Source organism: Belonocnema kinseyi, chromosome 3 (assembly GCF_010883055.1).
Source record: "Belonocnema kinseyi isolate 2016_QV_RU_SX_M_011 chromosome 3, B_treatae_v1, whole genome shotgun sequence".
NCBI classification, from domain to species: domain Eukaryota; kingdom Metazoa; phylum Arthropoda; class Insecta; order Hymenoptera; family Cynipidae; genus Belonocnema; species Belonocnema kinseyi.
The window spans coordinates 11,918,477-11,933,654 of NC_046659.1; the positions used below are offsets into that span (position 1 = coordinate 11,918,477).

General features: G+C 32.1%; 2 protein-coding genes across 7 annotated transcripts in view; one reads left to right on the top strand and one right to left on the bottom strand.

Moving 5' to 3' along the window:
- The window catches only part of LOC117168712 (probable inactive serine/threonine-protein kinase bub1), a 244,950-nt gene extending 235,214 nt beyond the window's left edge, over positions 1-9,736 (top strand). For 3 of the 4 annotated variants that reach the window (XM_033354422.1, XM_033354423.1, XM_033354421.1), the window contains one exon: positions 6,228-9,582. In XM_033354422.1, the coding sequence (XP_033210313.1) occupies positions 6,228-6,402 (175 nt within the window). In that variant the 3' untranslated portion in view covers positions 6,403-9,582. Of the gene's footprint in view, positions 1-6,227 lie in introns of all 4 variants that reach the window. The other variant, XM_033354424.1, reaches the window with a different exon arrangement.
- LOC117168711 (ras GTPase-activating-like protein IQGAP1) overlaps positions 8,323-15,178 on the bottom strand; it is a 343,802-nt gene continuing 336,946 nt past the window's right edge. For all 3 annotated transcript variants that reach the window (XM_033354418.1, XM_033354419.1, XM_033354417.1), the window contains one exon: positions 8,323-10,354. In XM_033354418.1, coding sequence (XP_033210309.1) covers positions 9,988-10,354 — 367 coding nt within the window. In that variant the 3' untranslated portion in view covers positions 8,323-9,987. The remainder of the gene's footprint in view (positions 10,355-15,178) is intronic.

Sequence of the window (15,178 nt, forward strand, 5' to 3'; positions counted from 1 at the left end):
GGGATTAGTTTCAACCGAGAGTCATAGCTGGTTATAATAGACCGTGGGCTCACATCGTAAATGGCAACTTGATACGGATAAGGCCAATTTTCACCTGAGATGTTCGTCTGATGATGATGAACGTAAAAATGGGTGTATGACAGGTCTGAGTGGATGCGTTTACCGGTAGCGACCTGCCAAAGGTACGAATTTTTAACAGTTAACTAATGTGACTCGGATAAGGTTGAAAATTGGTGTACATGTAGGGGCTGACATAAGAAATAGTACCTGTGCATTGCCAGGCACTTACCTGGATGAAAAAGTGGTGCCAGGCGGCTTCGAAGTCGCCGGACAACCTTATCCGAGTCACGTTAGTTAACTGTCAAAAATTCACACATTTGGCAGGTCGCCACTGGTAAACGCATCCATTCACACCTGCCAGGCACACATTTTTACGTTCCTCATCATCAGACGAACATCTCAGGTGAAAATTGGCCTTATCCGTATCACATTGCCATTTACGTTGTGTACCTTCGGCAGCGTTGTGTTATATGGGAGTTCATATGATCTCATTTTCACATTCCCGGCCCAGAGTGGGAAAAAATTATATTTTTAGGTTCAAAATAACGTACAGCCCATAAATACTGAGCGATTTGAACAAAAAAATGTGAAAAAAGCTCTTAAGATTTCTAAGAGAGTTGTCGAGCCTAATTGTTTAATAAGGTTTTCAATTTTTTATAAATAAACAAATATGACGGAAAATTGTCCATTTTATCTATTTGACGTTCCCGGTGCTCGTCAATAACAGGAAAATGTTTGAAATCGCCTAAGTTTCATAGAGTAACATTAGCTACAGATGTTCCAATATTATATATTAAACAACAAAATATTTGATAAGCAAATTATTTGTTGAACAAATTTTTTCTACTATTTTCCGTAACTATACGGTTTTCAAGTTATATTGCAAGAAATTTGAATGGAAACAATATTATATTTAAAAAAAATTTAAGATAATAATTCTTTATATTATAAACAAACTTAATGAAAAAATGCAGTAATCAGGCATTTTTCGACAGAAAATTCGTTTTTTTTTGTCGATGTATATTTTTATAAATTAGGAAATTTATGATTTAATAAAGAAATACATTATTCAGGCATTTGTCGGCAGAAAAATTCGGGTTTTTCAATACCAGTCTTTCCAGTTGGGAACTTTATTAGAATTTCAGCAACATTCATAATTAGTTGATAAATTTTATAATTTCTTTAAACAAATTTAATCAACAAATGCAGTAATCAGGCATTTGTCTACATAAAAATTCATTTTTTTCTATGTCAATTTTTAAAAATTAGGATATCGAAAAAAAAATTTTTTCATCATTGAATTTATTTTTGAAAAAAGTTTAAAATTTATGTACCAATTATGAACTTTGCTGAAATTATCATGAAGTTCCTCATTAAAAAGACTGACATCGAAAAAAAACGAATTGTTCCGCCAACAGATGCCCGAATAATGCATTTGTTTGTTAAATTTGTTTGTAAAAATCATAAAATTTATCCACTCATCCTGAATGTTGCCGAATTTATTATAAAGATCTAAATTAAAAGTCTGACATCGAAACAAAACAGAATTTTTCTGACGACAGATGCCCCAATAATGCATTTGTTTAAAAAATCATAAAATTGATTAAAAAATTATGAATTTTCCTGAAGTTATCATGAGCTTCCTAATTAAAAAAGTTAACATAGAAAAAAAAACAAGTTTTTCTGTAGACAAATACCTGATTAATGCATTTTTTTTAAATTTGTTTAAAAAATCATTAGAAAAATCAACAAATTATGAATGTTGCTAAAATCATCATAAATTTCATAATTAAAAATAAAAATTTACATCGAAAAAAACGAATAGTTCTTTCGAAAAATGCCTAATTACTGCATTTGTACATTAAATTTGTTTATAGTATGAAACAATTATAATCATAAGAGACATTTTTTAAATATAACATTGTTTCCATTCGAAATTCTTACAATATAACTTGAAAAAACGTATATTTATGAAAAATCGTAGAAAATTGTTTTTCCAACAAATAATTTGTTTGTAAATTTTTTTTTGAAGTTGTATAATATTGGAATATCTTTAACTAACGTCACTCTATGCAACTAAAGCGATTTCATCAATTTTTCTATCACTGACGAGCACCGGGGACATCAAATAGAACAAGTGGCAATTTTTCTCGTCTTATTTGTTTATTTAAAAAAAATTGAAAACCTAATTCAATAATCAGGCTCGATAACTCTCTTAGAAATCTTATTAGCTTTTTTTACGAAATTTTTGTATCCAAATGAAATACCGTGTAATAGAAAATGAAAAAACGTAATTTTTTATTTTTCATTCTTTTTTTTACTGTAAAAATTTTAATTTTCGGTTTTTCAAGAAAATTTAAAAAGTTTTTATGATAATTTTGTAGGGAATTCAAAAAGAAACATTTTTCTTCTTTTGACTTTTTTTCATATTGTGGGTTGTTTGGCTAAAAATGTTCATTTTCATGTGTTTTTGGGAATTTTGTAATTGCTGTAACTCTAGTAAAAATGAATTAATTTGTCATGAATACATTTTTTGAAAACCCACACCCGAGACGAAAAAGAAATTAAAAGAAAAAAGTCGTGATGAGAATGTGCCTACGCAGCGGGCAGATTTCTTTTTAATGTTAAGGATGTTTTTAACGGTTAACAGAGGACCGAGGTGTAGGATGAAAGTCCCAGAGGAAATTTATAAAAGACATAAGGTAGAAGTAAAAATTAGTAGTACAAAGAGCAAGAGGAAGTAAAGAAAGAAGGCTAATAAATAAGAAAGAAAAAATTCTCAGATCCTCTAGACAGAGGACCGAGAGAAAGGAGAATAGCGAATTTACAGAAGATTGAAGAGCAGAAAGAGATAAAGTTTTAAGTTTCTTTTGGGGGGAGTATTTACCGTTGTAGGGTACTATTGCTGGGAAAAACTTGAAGGTCAATCACTCGCTAAGTTGGCTATCGCCGTACACTTCCTACTCGCAATCAGAAGTGATTTGCGATTTCCTTTTTTTTTCACTGACACTCTGGGCAAAGTTAAATAAGTCGACGTTCTTTTTCCTTTTGAAACGAAAGCAGGTTATTCCTAATTCGAGGTTAGGATTGCGCAAAATTATTAAGTCGGGGTTTTAGAAGGATAAATGGTAGTTTATTATTGGGGCTTCACCCAGCAACAATTTACGTCCTCGACGCACAATAGGAAATTCGGTAAGTGTTCGCTAGTTGGAACGTCACCTTTACCGGGTGTTGACTGGTTTGTTACTGACTAAGGTTGGCAAGGTCGACTTCGACTTTGCGCTCCCGAAGTCGACTTTTTTCGCTCGACTTTTCGATTTCTTTCGACGAACTAAGCTTACTGCTGCGCGTTAAATCCAAAATACATTTGAAGTCTGCGTTCCAGCTGTTGCTGTGTGAGACAGCGCAGTCAAGCTTTCCGCGCGTGTCCCACACGAACACAAAGCGCGAACCAATCCCGTGGAAGGCTGCTACTTGCCCTTGCCGGTGCAAAAGTGTGGTTAAATAAGGGACCTCATAGTAGGGTGAAATCGGAAAAGGAGGTTCAAAATGACATTTAGAACGCAATTGTGTATCGATTTAAAATTTTTTTTTAAATTTAGGACTAAATTTTTCAGAAAATGGTGAAAGTACATTTTTTATTTTTTTTGTTTCCTTATTTATTATTTGAATGCAAACAGTGAAGAAAATGTCGACTTTCTTAATTTTATTTTTTATCATCCAGACAACAATTTTCTTATACTTTTCGTCCCTTGGATTTAATGCGCAGGGGTACTAACAAATAATCGACATTCGTCTTTATAAAATAAACAAATAACATTTCATCCTAAATTTTAATGCTAACGTATCATCCTAACGATGAAAGCAGAAATATACTTTGAAGAGGATTAACCCCTAATGTTAAGTATTTGTAAATACAATTTGTTTTTAACAATCAACTATACAAGTTAACAATTTTTTATCTTTCTCACATCCTTGTGAATTAAATCCAAGGGACGAAAAGTAAAAGAAAAATTTCGCCAAGAAGTTAAAAAATGAAATTTAAAAAATCGTCATTTTTTCCGCTGTTTACATTACAATAAGAATTAAATAAACAAAAGAATAAAAAATCTACTCTCACCATTCTCTAGAAAATTTACTCCTGAATTTTTCAATAAAAAAAATGTAAAATCGGTGTATAATTGCGTTCTAAATGTCATTTTGAACCTCGTTTTCCGATTTCACCCCGCTCTTGACCGTGAAAAAAATTAACTTTTAGCATAAACTATTGAATGGATGTAACTATAAATAAAAAAATTTGCGGTACAAAAAAAGTCGAGAAAGTCGACCAAAGTCGACTTTACGCCTCGATTTATCGACTTGGAAATTCGAAAAGTTATATATTATATATATTATATTATAGTATGGTAAAGTCGAAATTCGACTTATTGTTTCGACTTTCTATCTCTAGTACTGACTAGAAGCTCGCCGCGAGCGAAGGGGTCAGCCGTCTGCGAGCAACGCTGCGGCGTGAAGTGCACCCAATCGATTTATCGATCCATCGAAAGTCGCGGCTGTAACGCGAATAAATAACAGGCTTTTGCAGTCTGCAGTTTTTTAGGTTAGTTTGGAGCTGCTGTTATGAAAAGCCGAACAGAATATATTTTCTGAGAAATTTAATTGTGTAACAAGATGAGTTGGCTTTCCTTGGCAGGGTTCGTTGTTAGACGGGAAGTTAAAAATCAATGATCTGATGGAATATAATGAAAAATCAATTTTAAACTAAAACTGTTATAACGAATTGATTTTTAGTATTTAAGAGGTTTTTTAGATTCCGTTTGATCGGAAGAATTAACAGATCCTGAACTTCGAGGTTTCAGAAAGCTCATTTTGAAATTGACAACTTTTTGTTTTGAATTTGAATCTCCGTTACTCGAACCGCTTGATAAAGGAAGCGTCCATGGCGGGTTGGACCTTCTTGGTGGCAGCAGGTATTGCCACGAGATGAAAAAAATCTTTTTACGACAAAAATATGATTTTATCAATGTTGCAAGAATTTCCAATTCTTAATAGTTATTATATTATCTTATACTGTTGAATAATAAGTAAAGGAAATGTATAAGTGCCATACATTAAAATAGGTATGTTGACAGATTCTGATTTCAAATAATGTTGACAGTTTCTTTGTAAAGTGTAAGCTAATATTAGAAAAATGTTGAAATAATTTCCTTTGAATATTTATAAAAGTTCGCACGTTGAATGTGAGTTTATTGCAATACAGAAATATAGTGTAGAGAATGTAATTGACTCTCTTATTTCGTATTTTAAGGGAATTAAATAGTTCAATGAAAAGGGCCTTATAATTATCTATTGTAATAAACTTATTAAAAGTTAAAAATAGAGTTAAATAGAGTATTCTGTCAATTGAAGGTGATAATATGGAATTTCATCGTATAAGTCACACTGACATACAGGGTGGTGGATAGCGATAACAAATTCAATTTTATGTTCAGAAAAAAAGAGAAACTACACACCCGAGAAGTCTCATTTATTAAAAAGGCCAACGTAAAAAATGTAGCTACTCTCGAGAATATTCATTAGGTGGATTTTTAAAATCGCCCTTAATTTGTGATTTTTTATAAAATTTGTAGTTTTTCATAAAAACATAAACTTGCTCCCGAAATGTCAGGATACTGAATAAGAGTACCAAATTGTGCATCGGAAAGAAGTATTCTGTTTCGAGAAAATAAAAACTGAAAATCGCGTGACTAAAGTATGGCAGGCATTTTTTTGTTCAAAATGCCAAAAAAAAAAATAAAAAAGAGCTATACTTTTTTTCATAAAATGATCATAATTTGCTGAAATGTTAATGCTAATAAGTTGGACAAAATTATTAGCAAAATTATTTAGCGTGTTTCAAATTGTAACCAAGTTTTACCTAACATTTTATGTACAAAATAGATTGCAATGATTATTTTAAAAAAAACACTCCGAAAAACTTCCTTTACAAATAACGACCACCACCCCAAGCCTCCGAAGCTCAGTAGATAACTGGTGGCGGAACTCGAACATGTGGTGAATGAGTCGATGTTCCCTAAATAAACAGGCCTGATTTAGAGTTTTCTTTCTCGCTTGGCAAAAATGTTCTGTTGTTTGAACAATTATCATACACGTATTTTATATTCCAGATATGCGAAGAAAGACGTATGGGAAAGGTATTTTACCGAACTCTTGAACATAGAATCTTGTGACCAAACACCGGATTTGACTAAACTGAGGAACATGATGGAAGAAGCCTTGGTTCAGATATCGGAGCGTCAAGGGAGAATTAGGAGTTTTTGCAATGTGCTCAACAACCGATAACGCTTACCCAATTGCTGCATGTTTTCAACGCCTCAAGGTTGGCACAGGCGTAGAAAAGAACCAACACTTATAAATTAGATAAAAATGATATTATCATGCTATTTATTAAATAGTTTATAACTGCAATGCAGCATAGTTAAAAATAATTGGACGTAGATTTCTTGGCCTGCTTCGTGAAAACTCCGTGATGTGGCGAAAGTAGAATGTCTAAGAAGTTTAATTTCATTTAAAGATCGTCTATGTTTCTCTTAGGGATTAAAGATATAGCCAGTAGAGAATACGTACGTATGAAAAATATTTTGCAGCCTTTTTATGTGGGTTATCAAAAACTTTCCTCAATATTGTATATACAAATGTATCGAAGAAACAGGTAGCGTTCACATGTTACACATGTTTCAGAGATTTCAGAAGTCCCCTATCTCTTATCATGCATTTTTCCTATGCTTATACAAGTAAGTCACGCTTAAAAAAAGACACCTCGCTATCCTCTGAAGTTTGAACCTATATGTGAATGCTCCCATATAAAGAAGCAAATATTAGAGTTTTTTTCGAGACAAAAAATTTACCAAACGGAGAAGACTTTTCCCGCGTTATTGAATTTTTGAATACTTATGTAATTGAGGGAACACCAGTTTTCGTTCAAACCTTTTTTTTTTTTAGCGTAGAAGAATTCGCTAGGCCACTATTTTTAAAATCTATTGTACACCATTTTATAACGAATATTATAAATTAATCAATTTAATGAACATGGCATTCCGTTTATATTATTTTATGTTAGTCTTGCTGGTTGTAATTTCATTAACCTACAATTGTTATTTAATTATAGTTACTTTGCGATTGGTGGCGTTACCATGATTTCACTTTTTGACGTAATAAACTGAAACATGCACACAAGTCAAAATATGTTATCCTTACCTTTTGAAAATTATTAAATCGATTTCGATCAAAGTTCTAATCCAAAATGTCGAAATAAATTTCAAAATTAATGGGACTAACGTAAGGTCGTTTTGGAGAACACGATGATCACGAGATGCGACGTCGCTAAATTCGAATCAAATCTCAAAATTATATCACTAATCGTTAATGAAAAAAAGTAAAAACGGTTAACATTTTTATAATTGGACCACCATTTTGGATTATGAAATTTTGTAGTTAGATTCGAATTCAGTAACCTCAAGCGAGCCGATTTTGTAGTAGATCACGAATTCCAAATATTGCATCAAAAAGTTGATATTGTGTACAAAGGATAGAAATAAAAATTGATTAGAAATATTGTGATAAAAATTAAATATTAAAATGACGGACATTTGTCCGAAATTACCCGATAAGAAAAAAGAAAATTATAAATGGCGGATCCAACATGACGACAGATATCTTTTCAATAATGTTATATAGGGTCTGTCATTGCTTTTCTGAATTTTGGATAAATTTTTAAAATCTACAGTAAAGCCCTTATAAAATAAGTTTTATTCTATGCGTATAATTTTTAAAACAGTTGTTCGCAATATTATATCCGAAGTTTTGGATTTTTTATGCAGAATTTTGAGTCTGTGACTTAAGTAAATCATTTCAAAAATTAAATTGATACAGATCGCATCATTAAAAACATGGTCCACATATCAGATCCCCAATTTCAGAATCTGCGTTTCAGAAGCCCCCCAGAAATGAGTTTTATACAAATCAAATAATTTGTAATAAATTTTCATACTTCTTCATGCGATATTTGTGGTGTGTGAGTCAAAAAGAACGTATAAGATGAATTTTAAACAAATCGTAATTTGACTTTGCTAGGTTTTCCGGTTTTTTTCTCTACTCTGAGATGGTGATTTAAAAAAGTGAAATCTTCCGTTTTGAAATACAAAATATCCAAATTCTGAGCCAGATTCCATAAAACAACTCATAAAATCTCCAAGAAATCTTCATTTATGATATTTTATTCCATTTAGAAATTCACAAAGCCAAGAGTAAATTTACAGGATTTAAATATCAGAACCCCTTTATGTCTTTTTGAAAATAAAAAATGTTTCTATATACGCCAACGTATTGAAATTTTCCATGCGAGCTTACTCATTGATTTTCACTGAGCAAGCAGATAATAGTATACCGATAGGGACAAACACTTGTCAGGCTTTATAAAACAAAAAAGTTATTTTTGCAACATCCACCTCTAAAATTTCACTTTTCATTCTTGAAAATTGTATCTAAAGGGCATTATTTCAGCAGACAATGCACAATTTGTGCGCACGTGCAGTTTGAAGATGATTTATTTTAAGCACTGCTGAAGCCGTTGTTTATTCGCAGTTTCGCAATAAGTTACATTCGAAAAAGATCGCGCGATGCCTAAAATAGCTTAGCGGTGATGACACTTTACGCTGTTTAAGAGTCAGTTTCAACGTGACATGCCATTTATAGCTCTTCTCTCAATGTAAAAGTATCTTTCTGTACAACAATTTATTGCAATTTATAATGGCAGATTACTTATTAGTTTTCACTAAGCAGGCCCTTATAATAATACACATAGAGATAAGAGTATGCCGACGGGGGAAAAATACGTTTTTGGACTGTGAACGAAACCATTTTCAGGCTTTATAATACAAACAAAATCGTTTTTGCAACATCCACCTCTAAAATTCAACTTTTTAATTGCTACTCGTGTGATTGCAGTATTCGGATCCAGCTCCTGTTGAAAACGTCACTCTCGATGAAATCACCTGTTTCAAGCACTTCGTTAACAAATAACTATTGGTTATCTGATACTTAAAGTCAAAAATTACAATGCGATGTGTGAATATCATAAATACATACGCGAATCGGCTATAAAATTTATACATGACATGTTTCCAAAAACACAGAAAAACATGCCTTACTTTTCTTGAACATGAAATACAAAAGTGCAAATTTGTATTGAAAGTTTTCCAGTGAAATCGTGTTGATAATATTTCTTAAAATGCAATTGTGAATAATTGCGTTTTTTCTATTCTATTTGAATATTGAAAAGAACACTTTTTTATCACTGTATTGCCAGTCCATAAATATACATTTTACAATTAATCTGCAAACAAAATCCATAGAAAAATTCAATGACATACGAAAATTCTAAATTTTGGTGATTTCGTAATTTTCACTTCAGAGGTTGCACATGTTATATAAACGGATAAGTGGTTGTGTACTAAAATACGAGATTCTATAAGTCTGTATGTTGGCCTACGTTGGTTAAAAATCTTTTTTGCATAAACATCCGATTTATAATAAGTAATAAATATTATATATTCGAGTATCTTTAAAAGTTGATGCTTTAGGCGTAATTTTACGATTGTATAAATTGTATTTATAGGCCATACTGCTGTCTTTATTTGCCCCTTCCTCCTTGTCTTTATTCTTTCGACTTATTTTGAATCTATCTTCAATTATAATAGAAGTAAGTATACACATTAGATTAATTTAATTAGTGACGAATGTTGTATTATCTCTTTAATTATCTGAGAAATTAATTTTTGTGTAATACAGATATTTAAAAACTTGAACTGTCATTATATTGTATTCAAGGACTTAATAATAATTTAAAAATTGAAATACTTAGAAGTCCTAAGTTTTTGTATTTACGTAGAATTTACGATTTAACAAGAATAAGAGTAAATTAACATTGATTTTAGCTTTTCCAAACATATCGATAATGGGCGCACCTTCGAATTGAAGTTCCAATAATTTTTGAATATCCATGTCAATTGTTTCCATTTCCACTCCCATGAATTTACCTCTTACAGTAAAAATCCCGTTTCGCTCAGTAGGAGTTATTTCGAATGTGACATTTTTAAATTGAGCTTGAGGAAGTCCTTCGATTTCTAAGAGAACACCTTTTTCTTGCAATTTAGCACCAGAGTATTTTAACGTCATCCTTGACTTCAATTTTCCATGATTCCTCTTTTGGCCTATTTTGATTGCATGTAAAGATCTGTTGAAAAAAGCTGGTATTAGTTATTTTCCAAACTGTAGGCTAAAAATTATTCCTCATTCAATTCATCAGAAAAGAACGCTAGTTTTTTGTGTCCAGGAACCGGTAGTGAATTTAGTTCTTGAATTTTACATAGAAAAATTAAATACCACTTGAAATCTTGCCCACTTGAAATATACCCCCTTGCCAGGGGGTATATTTTCTTACGCTAGTTTTAATAGAAACAGTACATTACATCATAAGTATGGTTACCCTACCGATAGAAATCTAAGAGTATTCTTAGGCAAAATAGCCTGGCCCGTTTGAGGCTATCTGCAGGTTCGATTTAATTGATTTAGTCTTAGAGATAGAGAGATTTTCGTCCTTTAGAGGTTCTTTTAGAGGTCATTTAAGAGTGATGTGACGGTTATATATTGGTCCTATTGTATTCGTCACGTACCGGGCGAACATAGTTATTTGCAGTAGTTAGCCGTCGCCAACGCGACTCCTTTTTTAAAAAGGTCATGCAATTTACGAGATACGTTATAATAATTTACATTTAAAAAAATATATCTAAAATAATCGAAACCCGTGGATTCCGAATTGTTATATTTAAGGCTGCTAACTTTGAAATAAAAACATCTATTTCTAAATGTTAATCCGAAAGCTTAACAAAGGACCATTGAGTGTCCGCTACTCTATTGAGAGAGCCTTTCTGCTTTTTATTTATGATCGAATTCTTATTTCAATTTCAGCCTCTCTGCTCGTTATTTATGATTTAATTTTTACTTCAATTTCGGAAAGGACATTTTAAAAGCCTTCAGACCATTTAAATGAGCTACCTAGACTTTCAAATATATCTGCCTAAGTGCCTACGGAGAATTTCTCAGACCTCTCCGGACCTAAGAATCTTCAGTATATATTCTGAGATTTCTATCGGTAGGGTAGTCATGTCTTTACTGTGGGAAGGTCAATAATCACAGGAAGAGTAGTAAAACCATAGCTGTAGACCAAATTTTATTCAAAACCACAATATGTTATAAGCCAATAGAGCCCCCTCAATGTTTTTTGATAATGATTAGGATCACAGACCGAAAAGTCTTCTGTTTTGTTTTTTCTCCATCTGTAAAATTTTCTCGAAGACCAGCTCTTTTGGGATACTTAATGTTGCTTTACTTCTTTCACTTCTTCATTTATGTAGAAGGGTTTCATTTCGGTTGTTTTTTCCATGATTTTGAGTACGGCACGGTCGTATACACAGATCCGGAGGCTATCGTGATGGGAAATATTCCCTTACGTAGGCTAAAAAGTTTCGCAATTCTGCCACCACGCGACATAGCGCACTAGTCGAGTAGTAACAAATTTGAAAATGTAAAGACGTTTTCTAGCCTCAAAGTCGAAGGGACACTGACACAACAAGAATATTGATGCAGTCCATTGCAGATGTGCAATTTGTGGAAAAATGCTGTTTACGTGTTCGGTGCCGAAGTGCGAGGGAAACAGTAACAAATTTAAAGGAAAACATCTATGTTCAAAGTACCCAGTGATCCTAGACTCCGAAGAGATTGGGAATCTTGTGCGCCCGGTATTATTGTTTTCCGATCTACAGCACGTGCATGTGAAATGCATTTTTCCGATCAGAATATTATTATAGAGTGCGTCAAATATGACCAAGAAGGGCGAATTATCTACCGGGCACATTCGAAACCACGTTTAAGAAATGGTACCAAACCGACAATATTCAAGAATCAGAATGCTTGCGGGAAATCAAGGGAATGTTTTCGGCAATCGCTCCTATCTCTGGAAAATAGAATTGTTACTTTGCTTTTCAGTAAGTTTTTGTTACTATTCAGATTTTTTACTTTCGTCGAATCCTGACATTTTAAATCAAACATAATGATAAATATTGACATACCTGATTGCATTATTCTAATTGTTTAATTGTTTAAATTCATTTCTAATCTTTTCATGTTTAGGCTTTACTATACATGTACTACTTTGACTATATTTACAATTGCATCCATATTATTTTAATTATTAAATACATGTTGAAAACATCGCTTTTATCAAATTCAAATTTCAAATTAAACCGGCACTGCTCTACTATTACACCCCCTAGTGGAATTTTTTTTAAGTAACCGGAAGCTTCAATAAGGGAACTGTGTATATGACTGTGCTGTACGGGATTTTCATTCATAACACTTTGCGAAGTAATTGCTGATAATTGAAGGTTTCACCGGTTCTGTCGTTGTTGATATGAATGTAGATGAAAACTTGCGATTGATTAAACTTCATTTCATATAGAATAGAACGAGATTCAACGAGATCATTATTAAAGTCTTTAACATAGTTTTGATTCCAATTCAAACTTAATCAATTTAATTTAATAAATTCAATCAATTAAATTCAAAATAAGTAAAAAATTTAAATTACACTTTAACGTCCAGCATGCTATTTTGATCGTTTGTTTCTTGGTTTTTTAATTTCCAAGAATTTCTTTCCTAAAATATTGAACCCTCTTCTTGTTCATTATCCCTCTTAATTCAATATAAGTAATTTCTAAGTGAATTTGAGATTTTTTTAGAAAGAATTCATTAAAGATATTTAAGAAAAAGGAATGGAAAGATAAAATGTTTAAATAGTTTATTAAGAGTGTATTTCATTTTGAAGAATAATTGAAAAATTTAAAACAACACATTCTAAAAATAAAAAAATTAATAATGCAAGGAGAAAGCACTCAAGTATTTTTTATTTGAACACCGTAAGAATTCACACACCGCAAGAATTGTTTTTCAATTTATTTAAAACTTTTTCACAGTTTTAAATTATTGTTTAAGAATTGTTACTCTGAATTAAAAACTCAATTAAAAAGTATTATAAAAGAATCGGATAAATAGAAAAATTTGCATTTTAATAGAAGTTTGTCAAGCAGAAAATCATTTTTGTCACGGAGGTTATTAAAGTATTTTTGAACTTGACTTTTTCAAAATTATTGATTACTTTTGGATCGTTTTTAAACGTTTTAAATATTGAACGACAAAAAATATCGAGCCGTTTCTATAATAAGTAAAAATTGTTTCTTCTGTTTATATGAGAAAAACTTTGTACTATATGGGGCATTATTTCTTAACTACCATAATTTGAAAACTCATATGTCTCCTGATTGCCTTCAAATTTTGAGAGCTTGTTTGTCTATACGATAGTAGTTCACTCACCAATTTATAGACTTTTACTAGCATCCCTCCCCGAACTACATTTTGATTCTTAGCGCAAAACGAGTATTTAAAAATGGCCATTACATCCTTTCTACAAATAAAACACAAATTTTCTATAAATGAATTTTGTAGGGGTTTTCATGCTTTTCCATTTTATCAAATCCGTTATTAATTTTGTTTAATTTTCATAAATAAATTACGATTTATATTGAATATTTAATTTTTTCTACTCTTCCGATACTTTTGATTTTTAAAAGTAATTTTCTGTGAAAGCTTGACTTTCTTTAATAAAAACCATAGTCAATATTATTGGATTCCCAATAGGTATAATGTTATAGGAATATGTTCGAGCGTAATCCTTACGCGCACAATAACAGACCGACCAGTTCAGCCCGTGCACCAAACGGCACTGGTTTTTTCAAAAATACTTTTAATTGGTGCAGAAACCTTCGAAAAATTATTTTCAGTTGTCCAGATACATTAAACATTTTTGTATATAATTATAAATTAATTAGGGAACAAAAATGTTTTTAAAGAATGTTCACTAATTACACAAGACACCAAACTGCCTAAGTCTGCAATATAAGAGGGACTAGGTATATCTTAGGTTTTTGTGGTCGCTGAATCCGAATCCAGTGTCCGTTTGACGCCATCAAGTCAGTATCAAGATCAGTTCAAGGGCAAACCTACCAAATTCATCGCTCTCCAACTAAATCAGGGTACCTTCAGGTTTAAGTGATCGTTGAATTCGAATTAGATGTCTGTTTGAAGCAATCAGGTCAGTATCCAAATCAGTTCAAGGTTAAACCTAAAAACTTCATCGCTCACCAACTAAATCAGGGTACCTTTAGGTTTAAGTGTTCGCTGAATTCGAATCAGGTTTCTGTTTGACACCGGCAGGTCAGTATCAAGGTCAAACCTACAAAATTCATCACTAACCAACTAAATTTAGGTTTAAGTGGTCGCTGAATTCGAATCCGCGATCGAGATAGACCTGTTGGAAATTTTTTTTCTTCGGTAGGAGACTCAGTATATTGTAATAATATGAAGGGGTTAGTTAAAAAACATTAAAAGCATACCTTATAATCCTAACGAGTATCGACTTTTCATAGATTCGCCTACAAGAAGTTTAAAAGGTGTTTTGTTGCATAATGGTAATGAATATGCAACTCTGCCAGTTGCACACTCTGATACACTCAGCGAAAAATACGAGACTGTTCACCGGATTCGATTCAGCGACCACTTAAACCTAAAGATACCCTGATTTAGTTGATGAGCCCGAATTTCGTAGGTTTCACCTTGAACTGACCTTGATACTGACCTGATGGCGTCAAACGGACACCGTATTCAAATTCAACGACTACTTACACCTGGAGGTACCCTAATTTAGTTGGTTAGCGATAAATTTTGTAGGTTTGTGGTCCTGTGTTCTTTAACGTTATTTTCACACCCTTTTTACTCCCCTCCATAAAGCAATTTCTATCGTTTTCTGTATATTTTCACTATTACCGTAAATTACTTGTGAAGAATACCAGGTGTATACATATGAAACCGGTATTTTTTCAAGAAAAAAACACATTTATTTCAAGAGAATAACAAATATTTTATTCAAAGTATGCGCCCTCGCTGG